This window comes from Empidonax traillii, unplaced genomic scaffold (genome assembly GCF_003031625.1).
Source record: "Empidonax traillii isolate 1590-97213 ecotype Southwest subspecies unplaced genomic scaffold, ASM303162v1 scaffold711:size593479, whole genome shotgun sequence".
NCBI lineage: Eukaryota > Metazoa > Chordata > Aves > Passeriformes > Tyrannidae > Empidonax > Empidonax traillii.
In genome coordinates, this window is record NW_020955904.1 from 141,341 (window position 1) to 159,917 (window position 18,577).

The following is an 18,577-nucleotide window of genomic DNA, read 5'->3' on the forward strand; positions in this document are numbered from 1 at the left end:
CATAGATATCAAATATAAATATTGACCCAAAATTTCAAACGGGTAGTGGAGTTATGATATTGTAGGAATAAATTGGACTTATGAAAACTGATAACTTCATGTTTGTTTTTTATTCATCATTGCAATCTGTAGAATACGAAATTGGAAGATATTTTATGGCTGCTGTATTTGGTTGGTTGATACAAATACGATTCTTAAGAACAAGCAGCTAGCTGCAATCACTAGAAAATATTTAAAGTCATTATTTTATCAATAACTGCTAAATTGAGACTGTTTTTACAACACGTTTGTCTGTGCTATCTTCTGCAGCTTCTTTCTCTGATATTTCTATCGTTTGATTATACCGTCTTTCTGCTACTCATCAGCAGTCGGGTCTCCTTTTACTATGTAAAGCTCTGAAATGTTATAGAGCTTCACCAAAATTATAATTGTGTAATGAAAATTGGGAAATAAGCAGACACAGATGTTCCCTCGATTTCACAGAGTGCTGGAATTTCCACGTGGTGTCACACAGATAATACCATACAGTTAAGTGCATAAACATCATTAGCAATGACTGCTGGAGTAATTCTCCTTTGTAGCCACACTACAGTTCACTTTAATAATAGAGTAATTAGAGTTAGAAATTTCATTGTAATTGAAAATGCTAATATGTACTTTTAGCAACCCCAGGTGCCTAAAAATAAAAGAATAACAATGAAAAAAAAATCAGATCCTTGGTGATCTGAAAATACGACTGAAAGTCCTGACTTTCTGAAATACTTGTGAAAATTTTATTTAAAAGTCTTGTTGAGAGCAAATGGGGATGGGGCAGGAAGGACGAAGATGTATCTAGGAGTTTTTTTTGTATAGACTTTTGGAAACATGAACAGTGGAAACCGAGTCACTTAAAAACTGCAGACACGTTTCCCTGGGCCAGCCAGGCACAGTAAAGTCTTTTCTGTCATCCAGATCTGCAGTTCATCCTCTTCCCATGCACTGAGTGAATAAATTGAAACTGGCATAAAAGCTGAACTTGCTCTTGAAGATATTTTCTGTGGACAGTGAGCTAATGGAGCTAATTCATGTTTACAGAGACCATAGGCCCAGACATTTCTGAAAAATAAAATGGCTTTGAATGTCAAACTGGAAGACTTCACAGAAATAATGAAATAGTGCAAGGAATTCTTGAACCCTGAAAACTCCATAAAAGGGAGAGATTGCTGGAAAATAATGACATCTGGAAAACACACTGCCACCTCTAACTGTCCAAATTTCAGCTCAGGGTAGCATGAAAAAAAACAAATAATTTTTTCATCCCTAGTAGAATTTTCATTGTTTCACCTATTTTCATTGCACTTTATGCAATGATCACAAGTGATGAATGAAACTGCTTTCACTGAAAAATACCTTAGCACAACTGTACGAAATGTATCTGGAAATACAGAACAATCTCTTGCTTTTCACCACCAGACAGAAGCTGATACAGTAGAAACTACATTTCTATTCCAGAAAATCTGCAAATCCTCATTATAGGGTTCTTAAAAAAAACGGAAATCCTTACTTATCAGTATTATTGTTTCCTTTTACAGCTCCGTATTTCTGATGGTACCTCTTGCTTGTCTCCAAAACATAGATTATAAAATGCTTGGCTCATATTTGGGTGACTTTCCACGACTGACTCTTTTAGGCATTGCACAATACTGCATGACAGCACTAGCATTTATAGTTATTAGAATGACAGATGATTAGAGATTATAAATCTAAGGGATATTGAGAAATTAGAGGGTCATTTTGGGAGGGCAGAAACTTGATTTCTTAGTTTTATTAATGCACAGTAATGAATAGAAGTATATCTGAAGAGTTTATATAACTTCTATGATTATATAAAATTGGAGCCTCATTCATCAGTTGCTTGTAGATGAGCATATCACTCCTTGTTGTAGTTTTAAGCTCATATCGTTTTTTCTTTCTTTAATTTTACTGGTCTTCTGATTTAAATAAAGACAAAATTGGACTCTAAAGGGACCTATCTGGCAAGCTGTCATATCCCATATGATGTGCTATATATATGACATATTAATGCAATTACCCATTGTAATTATCTATTTTTTTTTCAGTTTAAGAAGCAGAAGCTGGATGTGGGGATGAAAGAAGCCTCAAGAGATTTAAATTAAGTAATAAATTACTATAAAATGTAGCAGTACCACCACCGAAAGCCACAAAATACTTAAACCCTCCTGTAAGAAACCTTTAGTTTAGACAAATTATGGGAAGTGAAGGGGAAAGAAGTTAAAGTGGAACAGAATTTGGAATTCCTGGAATTATTGTCTGGAAGAATTACAGAAAAAAATGATTGCTTTATTTTCTCTGCACATTTTTATCTCCTCAACCATATTTTTAGAAATTTTCAGAAGCCACAACTATTGCCCTGCACACTATTTTTCCATCTTTTCCTCCCCTTCATATATTAGAGCTATTTTCTAGAAAGGCATAAAATTAATGTAGTCTACTTGATCAGGATTTAAAAGGGGATTTTTAAAAGGGGATAAGTATTAACAGGTAATAAGATTTTTACATTCATGTGAACCAGAGATTCCATGAATTATGAAATATATGTCTTCAAGAGAGAAAAATGCTAAGTGTCGCTGAATTACTGCCTGTGTACTGATCCAGTGAGAATGAGCAAGCTGCTAAAAAAAAATAGTCACCTAAAATGTGACCTTGCCAGTCTTCTAAAGGCAGATATGTTTAAAAATTGTTTAAGTGAGAAGTTGCTGCAGAAGCAAAGGGAAAAAATAGAAGACTGAAGGAAACGCTTCTCCATTCCTCAAGATGTTCCAGTATTGGAATATTTTGTTAACATTGTTATAAGTTATTGTTAATAATATATATATAGGTATGTATAATAACACAGTTTCAAATGTCAAAAAAATTAATGAGAAATATTTCAAAATGTTTCATGTCCAAATTTTTGGGTTAGTTTACTATTAAATTGAGTTTTAGAAGAGATCTTTCATTTGGTGTCCTGTTGTCTCTATTTTTCTCCTGTGGGCATTTTCCTTGGCCCAAATACAGTTTCCCTGATGCATTTCCAGTCATATGATGCTTGTGACACACTACTTTGTTTGCTTATAGGTGAGTCTCAGCTTTGGTGAGGTAAGTCTCCAGGAAGTTCTACCCTCAGGGAACATTACAGCCCTGAAGCCTTGTAAAGCACTGGGCCAAGACAAAATGCACAGTTCAACATTGATTGATTAAACCCAAATTTCAGCTCCAATCACTATTTTCCCCTTCCCCCCCCCAAAAAAAAAAAACCAAACAAACAAACAAACAAACAAAAACAAAAACAAACAAACAAAAAAAACAAACAAACAAACAAAAAAAAAACTTCCCACCCAAATGGAAACAATCTGTCTTCATTTTCCTAATAGAAACTACAAGTTCTGCAAAATTAAATTTCTCAAAATCTTTGTACAAACTTCATTTCCCATGAGAGGATAAAATAAATTTAATGGAAAATCCTCAGTATAATGTGAAACAAGGAAACAAGGGAATCTTTTGTTAGTGTTTTAAAAATTTTTTTATGATGAACTCTAGAAAACTATGGTAAAAATAAAGATTATGAAATAATAGTTTATGAAAGATTAGAAAAGAATAAAAAGGAAAAAATCCCACTATGAAAGAATCCAAAGGCATAAAAATGTGACCCTACAGTTAAAATGAGAACAGTGCATCCTAGATAACATCCCTCTAAGCCTCTTCAATCAGCAACGGCTACAGAGATGTTCTGGCAGAGGTACCTGGCATTACTCAGCAGTTATGCATTCATACTGAGTCATTAGTCAATAAAGTCTAGAATAAGACTTCTGATACTTCTTCTCTTCCTAGAACTCTGTATAAGAGTATGACTTGCAAGGGGTGAATTAAATAAATTTGGGAATCAATATACATATTTATACAAAAAGGCAAAGTGAATAGCTAACTTCATTTGAGAATGAAATAGCAGCATAACATATATATATTTATATATATATAGGCTGTATTTTGATCTTAATGCAAGATTTTAAACAGTAGGTGAACCTCTTGATATTTCAGTGGGAATCCAAAATATGTATAAAATGCTACATCTCACTGTTTCTCTCTTGGTACAAAATAATAAGCAGCAAACTTCTTTTTATGTAATACCTCTTCTTTTGAATTAAGAAAAGATGATGTATCTAAGAACAACCACACCTGTTGAGATCAGAAGTTCACTTGACCCAGTACACTATTGCACACAGTGACCAAAAGTTGATCATATCTTTTCAGAAGGAGTTCGAGAAAAGGGAAAGCATATAGTGATGCTCCAGCTGCAAAAATTCTTCTGTGAGCCAGAGGTGACACTTCAGTGTTTTCTCTGCCTAGACAGGGTTCACTTTCAGGAACTTGGTTTTCACAGACTCACAGAATCACAGATGAGTAAGGCTGGAAGGGACCACAGTGGATCATCTGGTCCAACCTCCCTGCCCAAGCAGGGTCATCCCAGAGCACATGGCACAGGATTACATCCAGATGGTTCTTGAATATTCTTCACTTGACTAATACAAGTTTTACTACCGTCAACACTCTGAAACACAAAGTTCCTCAGCTTAACCCCTCTAGTGTAGAGAACTGTTTTTTTTATCGCCTGCCAATTGCTGTTTCATTTGATGGCCTCTTCTGTGGGAAAAGACAATAAAGAGCCCCTCTCTATTCATCCTGTTTCCCAGTGGAAATCTTTAGGATGTCAAATCAACTCACAAGCAATACACACCAGCAAAATAACAGCATAAAACCTACTTAACTGGCATAAATCAGGTGGCATCACATTGAAGTCAGCAAGGCCCAGACAAAAGCCTGGTCTTGTCCAATTATCAGTAACAGTTATTACAAAAATAGGATTGTTTCTCCAATACCTGTCGCTGGTTTTCTGTCTCTAGTCTCAGTCTGGCCTCTACGCATCTTCTGGTCTCCAGGAAGGCTTGACGTTGTGCTCTGTCTGACAAGTAGCTAATGAAGATTCCTGCAGTGTTCATACACATAAATAACACTGCCTGAGCTGCTATCTGCAATGAACAACAAATAAGATTTGATTAGACAGGAGAAGCAAAAATATCTGTTTAAAAAAAGAAAGAGACAGAGAGAATGACTGCTCTGTAGGCTGCAAAAATAGCAGTTAGGAAAGTTTACATAAAAGAATCTCTTGGATCTTGAGTAGAGGAATCAAACTTGCAAAATTCTATCTGCCTTGAGGATGAGATATGCAGCATTTGGGGCATTAAACTCTAGTTGAACCACAAATGATATTTCCAAAAACTGACTCACAGAGCTCTAGCCAGGAATGATTACAAATGTAATTAACAATTTGTTTTTGCACTGCCTCTCCTGCAAGAGCAACTTTGTGATTTGTTCCATGGCTTAGTTTGGGAAGCAAGCCATATTAAGGAAAACAAAGAACGTCAGTTAGCTAAGAATTAATATCAGTGATACTAGCTATTGTGTTATTATTGACCAAATCATGTAAATTCATTTTCAGCTGATGCCAAAGCACGAATTTCCACAATATGAATTCTGAGCCATTCAACAGGGGAAGCTGAAAGGATAACCAAATTCTTGCCTAGCCAGTGCCTGTGTACACAGACTTTTTCTTTGCTGAAGTCTACAGAAGAGCTGGACTCGTTTTCCTTGTAGAAATTATTTCCCTGTGCGTCACAGTTTCTTCCTTTTCCATGTGAACTCAAAAGAGCCAGATGGGGGTGGATCCTTGGACAGTGTAAGTTTCAGTGGCTTATTTGTCTTTCACTGATAACTCTCTGTGCTCTGCATGTTTGGGAGGCAGGACACATCAACACCACTGAAGTGAGGATTGTTTGGGAAAGTGTGTGAGAAACTGGTAATGTTTGACTGCGCTAGAGACAGGATAGACATAGAATGTCAGCACTTTATCCAATATCTCATCCTTGCTGTTGGTTGAGATTTTCCAAGGCACCCAGGCTCTGATCATAACAACACCAGAGCTACCACACCAAGACAGATCAGGTGTTCATTGTTCAGGATATTGCCTCTGGTAGTGGAAAACACAGAGTGCTCAGGTAGGAGTGCAAGGATAAACCAGCAGATAACGTGTACAAGAGTACAGCAATCATTTGGTGATGTTTTGTCAAAACAGCCTTGAACACTCCAGCAATCTGTGGTTGCAGAACATTTTGGGCTAGGCACTGAATTTTCTTATTATCTAATAATCAGTCTTCCTAAAACCCAAGTGTTGTTTGTCCTAATAGAAGACTCTCTAATCTCACTGTGATGCTTTGACTCAGATCTGCAGGTCTCAATCCCCACAGTCACGTAGATCTGATATGAAACCAAATGCATCTGGAAAAAAAACTTCAACTTTATATATTTCCGTATTTCTGGATCTGAAGTATTGTTCTACTGTATTACAGGGAATTAATTTGCAATTTATAAACCATGATCAAACAATAGTGCATATCCTGGCTCCAGATGAAGTTCTGTTGAACCTTTTCCAGTAATAGATGTCTAGGCCAGGCTTGTGAGAAGTAGGGAAGGATTAGCATGATCCTTGCACCTTCCTGGCTTCCAGTATCTTGCAGTTTACAGCTGCACTGTGTGCATCTGCACAACTTTTCTGATGCCCTTCTTAAGTGAATTGTACATTTGATCACTATGACACTCTATAACAAAGATTTTTACAATTTATTTAGGCAGGTTATGATAAAAATGTTTCCTTTTTTTTTTTCTTTAATTGACAGCTTTATAATTTCTTTGAGTGCTACATCATGCTTATAAACAGTGATTAACCATTTCCAATTCATTTACCTCTCACCATTCTTGATTTTACTGACTTAAAACATAACCCTTTACTTTTACTTTTTGAAAGGGAGGAATTTGAGACTCTTTAGTCACTCTGTGTTTATCACTATTCCACCTCTGTGCTTACTGCTTTTCCCCTTTCTACCTTACCCTCTTTTACTGGAGACAGGTTGCCCTGGACCAGCCAGCTTCCCCCAGGCACTCTCTGCATTTGCTCCAAAATAAATCTGAGAATGAATTAATTCAGCTATGACATAATTCCTTTCTGGTGCAGGCTACTGGGAGGCGTATGATGAGCTGACGTGAGATTAGGACTAGTTCAGAATTACATTGTTCAGCAGGACAACTGAAATCAGCTGTGGGTGGCTGGAGGAGTCAGCCTTTCATGCCTTTTGGACTGACTTTTAAGGACCAATAATTGGTGTTCACACACACTAGGAAACCTAGAGCAGAGAATGAAAAAAAAGAAAATCCTTTCAGGACATCTGAAATGTGCATTTCCAAAGTGAAAGAAGTGTCAGGGTGCTCTCCTCTGCTCACAAATTCAGTTGCAATTTCCTCATGAGCCCAGTTCGGTCACCCCTCTCTGCTAACACTCACAACTACTGCCACTCACTTCAGCAGATCTCCTTAGAGCAAATGCATTAGAATTTGGCCTTCAATTAGATTTCATGAACACATAATTTGATTTGGACAAAGGGAATAATGGAAAACATGTTACAGGTAAAACAATAGCTTATGCAGAGGCAGAATCTGCTTTTCTTACACATACTACTCTGATTGAAACCAATCCAAAGAGTAAAACACTATGAGTTGCAAGGTATACTAATTTGTGGCTCTTTGATTTGAATCCTTCATTGCCATTCCTTTTTCCTAGGGTTTCCTAGGGCTTATGGGGGCCAATTCCAGAAGTCTTGGAGGATTTTCGACAACCTCTCAAGCCTACAAGCCAGGGTAGACTCTGATTTTAGAGGATGTACAGAGTTTCATATCTTTTCCATTCACCTGAAAATAATCGATGCTCACACAGTAGGACAGCTAGGGTATAATGTGAAAAGAAGAAAATATTTTCATAACATTTTAAAGTCTGTTTGTATCTTGCACAGCACTCAAATAAGCAATAGTAGTAGACACAGCAAACGATCCTAAAAAGCCATGAATGATACATTTTGATGTTAAATAGGTCTCTGAAGAGGTCTGTTTCTTGAATATTTATTAAATTCAAGGAAGACACCCATCATCAAATGCCTGGGAATATCTGTGTAAAAGGATCACCACTGTTCCTACTGAACCTGCAGTTGCACATAATCACATAATAGGATGAACAGAGCTAAAGGAAGTAACTTGACCAGATTATTGAGATACTTAGAATCACAGAATCATCAAGGCTGGAAGAGACATTCAAGAATCACAGCCCCACAATCACCCCTAAACCATATCCCCAAGTGGCACATCCAGATGCCTCTTGGCCACTTCCAGAGACAGTGACTCCACCACTGCCTTGGGCAACTTATTCCAATGCCTGACCACTCCCTCAGGGACTTTTTTTTCCTAATATCTAATCTAAACCTTCCCAGATGCAACCTTCCTCCTTTTGCTTGAGACATGGCAGAAGAGACTGACCCCCACCCCTCCACAACCTCCTTCCAGGTGTTGTGGAAGGCAACGAGGTCCCTCCTGAACCTTCTCTTCTCCAGACTAAATAACCCTAATTCCCATAGCTACTCCTCAAAGGACAAGTTTTCCAGACTTTTCACCAGCTTTTTTGCCCTCCTTTGGTAACACTCCAGCACCACAACATCCTTTATGAAGTGAGGGGCCTAAGAAGAAGCAGACATTAAAATTCTTACTCCAAAACTCTGCTCTTAATTTCTCACAGAAGGAGAATAAGAACTTAGTTTACTTGTTAAACAAATTTACATTTATAAAGTGTCCTCCATACAAGTACTTCAGAGCCCTTTGCAAAATCAGTGTGTAAACTAACCAAAACCAAAGGTATGAAAGGATGGGATTCAAGTCAGACAAGTAAGCTTAGTTTAAATTTGACAATACATGTTGATTTAAATAATTTCATGTTTACCTGCCATTCATATTAAAAGGGCTTTGTCAAGAAAACTGAAAACAAGTTAACATTTTGAGTGGATTTGGGAACCACCAGATTTCAAAGGAACAATTAAAAATTACTTGTCACAGGAAGAAGTTATAACCAAAGTAGGCAAAGTATAGCAGTGCAAGAGAACAGAAAAAGGAAAATTCATTGAAAAGATGGTGAGGTAGCTCCCAAGTCCGTTGTGCAGTGGTAGGTTAGCAGCCACAGGCAGCTTTTAAAGACAAAATTGGATGTAGTTCAGAAAACAATAAGTTCAGAAGAGCAAAGGTGAGTTACCGAACTGGACATAACAGCAATTTGTGGGCATTTCTGCTATTCAGAGCATCTAATTGAGTTGGCCTTCATTTGAAATTTACACAGAATCCTGTGAGTTTCTGAATGACTGGTGAGAAATTAAAGTGTTTGCAAATGCCAGAAGTTTCCAAACTTCAAAAATCATAATTGAACTGTGTTTTAGTTTTACCATGAACTTTTGTTTTGAAATGTGCAATTGTCCATCAGGGAATATAGAGCCATAAAGCCACCCATTAATAGACATTTATGGAGTGTGTAGTGATTGACTAAATTCAGCACTTCCAAAGAGCCCATAACCTAAAGAAAAGTGAATATTATGAACATTCAACAAACCCAGTGGATTGGATATATGTGGATTGATAGCTGGCCCTAAAAGACTACAATTGCCACAGGCAATCATAATCACGAAGTTGAGCCAACAGCAGCATACATCCACGTGGAAAGCAGAGTGCAGGCAGAGGAGAAAAATCTGATAAAGTTTAGCAACAATTCTGAAATCCAGAAGGACACTAAACTTGTTTGTTACTGCCTCAAGTGCAGAAAGACACCCTAGTGAGCTCTGCAGAAATAAACTTATTATTAACCTCTTCAGCAGGTAATTTTGTTCTGCTGCATAGAAACAGAGCAGTGCTGGGGTTGATGTCACCAAAACACATGTGAGAAGTAAAGAAATGTTTTCAATGTATTCTCTAGCTGGATGGTCTCTGGGTCTATCAGTCCTAAGGAGTTGGAATTTCATTAATTCCTGAAATGAGCTGGTCGGAAATTATTTCATTATTTTCCTATTTTGCTTTCTAATTTTGGATTGGCTTCAAAACAGGGTAGAGCAGTTCCTGTCTGTTTTGGGAAAGCTGGAAAAGTAAAAAAACTATTGTGCTTCTTCAAGAGTGTTTTCAGCACGTGCCACATAAAACAACTGGTTGCTATAGTAATTATTACTGGATAATTAAGACTGAAGAAACGTTTTGATTCATCATTAGTTGTTTAACTAAAAATAGAAGCTCACCACAAGGTTGTGCTTTTTATAATTAAAATGTCTCAGAAAACCCACTGTCCTGTCTCCCTCCTCCATCACCCTCTTGCTTATGTTTAATCAAGGGAAAATAACATGCTGGTGTAAGAACTGATCACCAGGAATGAACAGAGATTTGCATGAGAAGACCGAAATGCTCTACTTTGTCTAGAAGAGGAACATCTGGCAGCACAGACTTTACCATTCTCTCACTACTGGGCTGCAGCAAGCCTCCATCTCCCACTGAGAGCATGGTTTTATGAATCAAAGCTCTTGGCAGAGAAACTGGTAAGTACCTGTTTCTCTGCACTGTCTCTTGCCCACCTTGATCCCTCGGTACAGCTTCCCCTTTGTTGTGCCAGATCAATTATTTGTGGGACCATACTGTGAATTATATCAGGGAACTTGGCCAACTTAAAAACCAAACATTTGGCGCTGGCAGTGATTTTCCTTATCTAGAGCAGTCGTCTGATTAAGTTCACAGCACAGCCTCCACGGGAAGAGGAAGCACGTGAACAGCCATAGCTGGCACTGCTGCCAGATCATTAAACTGAAATCATTGCTGCCTTATTGTTAAATCACCTTGTAAAGCATGTTTTTATTCCCCACAATCGCTCCTTCTGACTTCTCCTGGGTCTGACTGCTAAATGCCAATGGCCATGGTAAGAGGGTGTCTGGTTTGTTTTAGTTTGTGGGTGTTTCTCCATCAGCTTTTATTGGAAACCAATCTGGCCCACAAAGGTGCCCAAACTGATGCCATGACTTTCCAGAAAGCTCATCTGTTCCCAATCCTCCATTCCAGTGCATAAATACAACAGCTGTTTAACTCCTACTCACAGCTGGAGTGAGTGCTACTCTTTTATCTGATCTACATACACATACTTCACTGAAAGACAAAAATACACCATACCCCTGAGAAGACAGGGATGGAGAATAGCATAATGTTTATTCATGGTAAATTTAGTCAAGCCCAGACTATGATGGTTAAGAGCAGTGCTTTACCCCACCCACCCTTGATTTGCTAAATGTGAAAGCAGCCATTTGTGCCAGTGTCACCATCTGATTTTGTACTTAGAACTGAGTTTTGTGGTTCAGCTGTGTGCAGCTCCTATGGGAACATTGGCTGGTTCTTCAAAAACTCAGATGTTATTTATGCTTCCAGGAGAGCTGAGACCTTTTAAGAAGACTGATCTTGCTGCTTTCAGAGAGTTCTTCTCTATGTACTTAGGGACACAGTCTGGCCTTTAAGGTGCATGAAACCTGCAGCCTGCAAGCCAGGTTGCCTTGTCAAAACACAGGGTGTACCAAAGGAAATTATTATATTACTTTCAATGAGAGCTAATGGTTTCACACACAGTTTTCTCCATCCTATTACAGAATATCCTAACATGCCTATTGCTTCTGTGCTGCTAATTATTTAGAAAACAAACGCCATTTTCCCTCTGAACAATGACACACTTGCATAAAATGGATTGCTCCGGTTCAAGACATAATTTTAAAATATGTATCTTTAATATTAAGAACAGGAGTCCAATTTGCTATTAGAAAAAGAGCGATTTCCTTCTTCTTCTCACTGAATCTATTAGAAACACAGAAAATTGAATGTCTGATTAAGATGCTTAAAGGTAGCTCAAACCATAAAATTTGGTAAGTCAGCTACCAGCTATGGCAAGACTTTTGCAAGATGGTGTGGTACAAGAGATCTTTCAAGAAAATCATATCATCATATCATATCTGACATATAAGGCTGACACGGCTGGAGTGATGCACAGAGACAGTCAAGCAAATACATCATCTTCTAGTGTAATTGAGCAGCCCCAAATTTTCAGCCCATCTACTTTAAATCCCTTCAAGTTTGTCTACAATCTAGAGTTCAGGAATAATTTTAATTAAAAAAAATATTCTGGGACTTTGGATAACCTTTTTTAGGTCTTTTTGGGTTTTTTTTACAGATATTAAAGTGACTAGACATGACAGGGGCAATGTCAGTGGCAGGGTCATAGCCCATGCATACAGGAGAGTGGGCAGGGATGAGTAAATGATCTTCACTTTTTAGTAACTGTTCTCCATGGTTATAGGGTACTTTGCTGAACTGTCTGACCCTCATCTAGGAAATGATCCTGAACTATGCAATGAAATCTGATAATCACATTTCCTGTTCACTGAGCAGCACGTCACACTTTTGTTATCATTTTGCACACAAGGTGCTCTTACCTGCAGATACCTGAAATGTTGCCATTTACAAAGAACAATCTTATCTTTTTTGCATGAATAACCCTTTTCATTCAGTGTTTCCTGTGTGCTAGTTAGGTAGCTTCTCTCTCTACTCAGAGACAACTGTACTGCAGGGTAATTAAAATGAGAAATCTAAAGCCAAACCTTCCAAATGTCATCATTTTATTGTCCAAAAACATCACCTCATTTAGTGTGTTTATAAGTGTAAAAGGCTCAGACAGGAATCTGTTTTCTCCAAATATATGTAACTTCGAAACCACAGCACATGTTCTACAGAAATATTTTAATTTATTTGTGCTATCTAATCAGGACTAGATCCTGTAACAACACACAAAAACCAGCAACAAGGCACAGCACAAATGCCTCCACAGCAGAGAACATGCTGGAAGCAGCCTGTGGCTGGGGAAAGTCAGGGAAAGTTAGGAAATTAAGTGATAGTGTTTCCCAGCTCTCTGTCCAAAAGCGAGTATAAAGCAGAGCAGCTGTGGAGTTTCCCTTTCTGTACTTACACATTTCAGACTCATGAAGCTCTGTCTGACTCTAAAATTTTCCCTTCACTTTTCTATTGCTGTTGATACTAAACTGGGAGGAGCTGTTGACTCCCTTGAAGGCAGTGGGGCCCTGCAGAGAGACCTGGACAAGTTACAGGACTGAGCAATCACCAACTGTATGAAGTTCAATAAAGACAAGATTCTGCTCCTGGGACAGAGCTGTGAAAAGGGAGCTGGGAGTTCAGGCCAAAGGCAAGTTGAATATGAGTCAGCAGTGCCCTGGCAGGTGGGGGGCCAACTGTATCCTGGAGTGCATCCGGCAAAGCATCGCCAACCAGGAGGGGAAGGGGATTGTCCCACTCTGTTCTACACTGGTGTGACCTCTCCTTGAGCCCTGCTTGCAGTTTTGGGAGCCAAAATATAAGATATAAATCTATTAGAAAAGGTCCAAAGGAGGGCTACAAAGACAGTGAAGGGCCTAGAGAGGAACCCCTATGAGGAGCAGCTGAGGGCACTTGAGGAGACAGGGGAGACCTCATCGCAGTCTACAGCTTCCTCATGAGGGGAAGAGGAGGGGCAGGCACTGATCTCTTCTCTCTGGTGACAGTGACAGGACCTGAGGGAATGGCCTGGAGGTCTGTCAGGGGAGGTTCAGGTAGGATAAAAGGAAAAGGTTCTTTACCCAGAGAGTGGTTGGGCACTGGAACAGGCTCCTCAGGGAAGTGGTCACAGCACCAAGCCTGGCAAAGTTCAAGAAGCATTTGGACAATACTGAGGCACATGGACAATACTGAGGCACATGGTGTGGTTCTTGGGATGGTCCTATGCAGAGCCAGGAGCTGGGCCTCGATAATCCTTGTGGATCCCTTCCAACTCAGAATAGTCTATGATTCAATGGTTCTGTACAGAAGTTGACCTCCTTTACAAGATGAATATTTATTGTTCAAAACAAATACCAAAGTAATTATGTTCAATAGAAGCCACATTCCATTTAAAGCCACTATAGAAATTAATTACTTAGAATAAAAGTTGCAACATCTAACTGAAGATTTAAAAGAAATTAATCTGTAATGAGGAAGTACACCCACAACATCCTTGAATATCAAGAATCAAAATTAATGCCTGGGGTTTTTTTGATGTAATCCTTACCAAATGCTAATTTTTTTCCCTTCCATTTCATGCATGGGTATCTTAGTTGTAAATAACTGTCTGCCAATAGAGATGTACCAGTATTTGGGGACAAGGCATTAGACATCATCTCAATGACAAAAAATTACAGCTGACTTCTAGTCTGGAAAAGTCTGAGAGCATCACTGAGTTTTAGGATAAGCATGGACAACCAAAAATAGAATGTCTAAAGTGAAAGTCACTTCTGGAAATTTTCCTCAAATTATCACAATAGTTCTACCTAACTCAATGCAAGATAGCCAAAGCAGAACACCTGGTAGTTCCCTTAACAGATTATGCAGCTGATCAAGAGTAACAATAGGAAAAGAAAAAAACCATCATAACTGTTTTGCAGCACTGCAAAGAGTTTAACTACATTTTAAGGAAACCATAATTATGTAGTGTGCATTTCTGCTAAGTGGGTTTGGGGTGGTGTCCTGCACAGCTGCATTTATTCCTCTGAATAATGACCCTTATACAAAGATGTCAAAATTGAATGAGCAATAATTATGTTTGTAGGGCTGACAGCTGTTCATCTTTTCTGACAATCCTCATTGCTGTTTTCATCTGCTGAAATGTATAGGTCCTAAAAATTAGCTGCAGGACATACTCCATGTCTCTTTCCAACGGAACTGGAAGTTGTCATGATTTGTGTGCAGGTGACCCTCCTTCGGTGCATTCTACAAAGCTCTAACAACAGACTGCGCAGAAGAAGCTTTTCGTTTTACTTCCTAGCTATGTTAGACCAGATCTTGTGTGTTTTCCTTTGAATTATCAAGCTGTGGTCATAGGAGGAAGAGAGAAGCAAGATTCTGCAAACGTTTTTCCCTTTTGGTACTGCAATGGAAAAAAAATTGTAATAGCAAAACAGAATGATCTTTGCAGAATCAGAGAACCACAGAATATGCTGAGTTGGAAGGAACCCACAAAGATCATCGAGTCCAACTCCTGGCCCTGCACAGAACCCAAGAGTCACACTATGTGCCTGACAGTATTGTCCAAACACTTCTTGAACTCTGTAAGGCTTGGTGCTGTGACCATTTCTCTGGGAAGCCTGTTCCAGTGCCCAACCACCCTCTAGGGGAAGAACTTTTTCCTATAATATCAGACTTAAACCTTCTTCCCTCGGGTCCTGTCAGTGGTCACCAGGGAGAACAGATCAGTGCCTGCCCCTCCTCTTCCCCTCACAAGGAAATTGTAACTGCAATGGGATCTCCCCTCAGTCTCTTCTACAGCTGAACAGATCAAGTGCCCTCAGCTGCTCCTCATACAGCTTCCCCTCAAGCTTCCCTTTCTTCATATTTGTTGCCCTCCTTTCCTCTTGGACTCTTAACAAGAAATAGACAACCTTACAAAAGCCACTCCAGTCCATGTGAGAGTGAGAATAATACCTATTAAAAAGTGAATTGGTTTAACTGAAACAATACTGAAAATACTGGTAATAAAAAAAATACGTGAGGGATATCACGGTGTTGAATGTCCTTTACCAAACAACCTTTGTCCTTCAAAGTCTGTTTCTACTCTGATGGGAAGCTCTACTAATCAGCTCTGTGTGTTAATCAGTGATATCTGCTGACAAACAAACCACCCTCTGCAGCTGTTCTTTCTTTAAACTACTCACCAAAAAAAAAAAAAAAAAAAAAAAAAAAAAAAAAAAAAAAAAAAAAAAAAAAAAAAAAAAAAAAAAAAAAAAAAAAAAAAAAAAAAAAAGAAAAAAAAAAAAGCCAAAACAGTGCTGGAAACAAAAGCTCTTTACATTTAATTATCAGTAGACCAATGGCAAGACTTTTTCCCACAGTTGTACCTGTAAATGGCTGCCATTTTGCACAGGTGTCACTAATAACAGTTTGCCCATTGAATCTACAGCTGATTGATGCATGAGACAAGAATAAATTTAGAGTCCCCAGAACCATCTAGCCTAGAAAAAATATGGAAAATATCTTCTCTCTCCAAATTTCCCATTATGGCTGCTCTGCTTCCATTTAAAATTTTTTTTTGAAAAGTGACCTGAAAACTCCAGTAAAAAATTATATTCTCTCTCTTTATTTTCTCTCTTGATATCTCATTTTGATGCTGACTGTGGCCATCTCCAGAAAACCTTGAAAAGGTAAAACTCAACAATTCCAATTTTAGATTCCCTTCCTAGTAAAACCTTCAAATATCCCTTGAAAAATGCCAAACACCCATTTTCTCAGCTATCCCTGATGCTAATGGTGGGCTGTAAACATGAAACCTGTCCTTACTTTAGAAAAATATTAGGGGCAATAAAGGCAGTAGGTTATAGTGTGACTTCAGTGTACACAGAATTTCGAGTATTCTTAACCTCACTGAGAAACAGCACTGATGTGATTTTGGGGGACCACAGAAAATGAAAAGCCCATAAAGATAGGAATGAACTTGCAAGAAAAACTTTAGGATGGTTGGGGTTTGGGTAATAGGGTCCAGGAGCCTTTGTCCTCCAGAGGTGAGCTGAACACAACTTAGGCACAGCAGAAGACTTGAACTGATCAAGGTTAAACAGAAATTTTATTAATATCTAACGTAACTTGATATTTTCTTTAAGTCTGCTTTATCTTTTTTTTTTTTTTTTTTTAACTATCAGGAGATATCCTGAACAGAGAATAGGGAAGGGACATGGGAGCAAATGGAAATGTACCAGACAAAAGCCATGAGAAGTTACCACGTTCCAGACCAGCTGGATTAAAACTTTATCTCAGAGAGTTAGGCAAGGACAAACATTTTTCCTTTGTGAAACCTGTGGGTGTTGTTTTGCTGTTAGTCACGGTGAATGCCTCAGTGTGGTGAGCTAGAACAAGTCAAACTGACATCAGAAGTACAGAGTGCTATGGGAAAGAGTTGATTTAGTCCTTTGGCTGGCAGAATACACCCCAGACAAATAATGAAGGATTAGGCTTCTCCTGACACTTTGTAGCAGAAGAGACATATAGCTCAGGATTCATTCTGCACCAACACTGGTGTGACCTAGGACTAATTCCTTTGAAGGCAGTGGCTTACTCTGGTTTAAAACAAGGATGGGATTAATATCAAACCCTGATATTTACCATGGGCCAAATTCTCTTTGCCTGACAATACAAGCCATGCCTTTGTTTTCCCTGCTTGTGTAATCACGAGAAACAGAAACTGGTCTGTTCATGGAATATTAAATAAATGACACGACAGAACTGCTGTCTCTGATGTTGAATAATGAATCCTGCTGATACCAGGGAGAGCTGCAGGAGACTATTAAAACTTGATGGACATAAACTGACAAGAGAAGCCCCCCAGATGGTTTACATCACAACAGCTGTGTACAGTTCATTGAGGGTTTGATCCAATGCACAGCCATGAATGATGCCCACATTTTTGCAGTTTTGTGTAAAAGCAGCCACTTTGGAGCAAGGTCAGTCTTAACCTGCTCACACAGAAGGTCATTGTCTTCAAAAGGAAATTTTCTTGGACAAAGCAGTGTTTGGTCTTAGTGAGCATTTAGATCATAGATTTAAAATTTAAATCAATATAGCTGCAGTCAGGATATATAAACATTGCTCTCTTAGGAGAACTCAGCAGACCAGTGCTTGAAAAGAAATTGTGTGGGGCTTTGGACATGCTGGCATATGAATACCAAGGCTGATGAGAGGGTGTTTTGTTGCACAAAAACTATCTCAGAATTTCAGCCTAGAATTAGCTGACCAATTGAATTTCTTACAGGAATATCAGGCAGTGGAGAGAACATTACTTCTGAGCCTCAAAAAAGAAAGCAAAAGACGATCAGTTTTACAAACTGATCTTCCAACTGGTTAACATTTTTTGAAAACCAGACAGCAATAACAGTTAAATCTATGAAGAGGTTTAAGGAGAAAGGTCACATTTAATGACAGGGTGAGACACTTCCTAAAGTGTAACGCTCGATCCAGAGCCCACTCTGTTTGGTGCAGATATGCCTCCTGGCTCTGAGGGGTTTTTAAGCAGTTGCCTCCAACAATCTTGCTTTGTTAGATATCAGAACACGAGTGGAACAAAGCATTTCAGATATCCTAGGGAATCACTTATGTCTTGATAGCAATTTTAATTTTTTTTTCCTCTACAAGGATGAAATCAGTTCTTACAGCGTAACTTCTGCCACTCAACCAGTCAACATTGGTCAGATACCCCCTTTCCAAGGTACATACCAATGTTTCAAACTGGAAAAAAAATTATATTTTCTTTTCTTAAAGAAAAATAAGGCCCCAGTCAAGCCCCATTTTTCAAGTTATTTTCTTTTTGTTTGGATAGTGTGGTGCTAAAAGCGATTAAAATTGTGTCTTTAGCACTATGAACACAGTAGTTGTTGATATTAAGCTGAGACCTCATGGTTGACACTGTGCAGTAACCATATGTGTAACTTATATTAAATTTTGGGGAAAACCAAGAACAAGCTCAAATGACTTCTTCATATTG

General features: G+C 38.5%; 1 protein-coding gene across 2 annotated transcripts in view; it reads right to left on the reverse strand.

Annotated features, from left to right (window-relative positions):
- ADCY8 (adenylate cyclase 8) overlaps positions 1–18,577 on the reverse strand; it is a 123,261-nt gene that overhangs the window by 86,859 nt on the left and 17,825 nt on the right. For both annotated transcript variants that reach the window (XM_027900121.1, XM_027900120.1), the window contains exon 2: positions 4,917–5,066. In XM_027900121.1, coding sequence (XP_027755922.1) covers positions 4,917–5,066 — 150 coding nt within the window. The remainder of the gene's footprint in view (positions 1–4,916; positions 5,067–18,577) is intronic.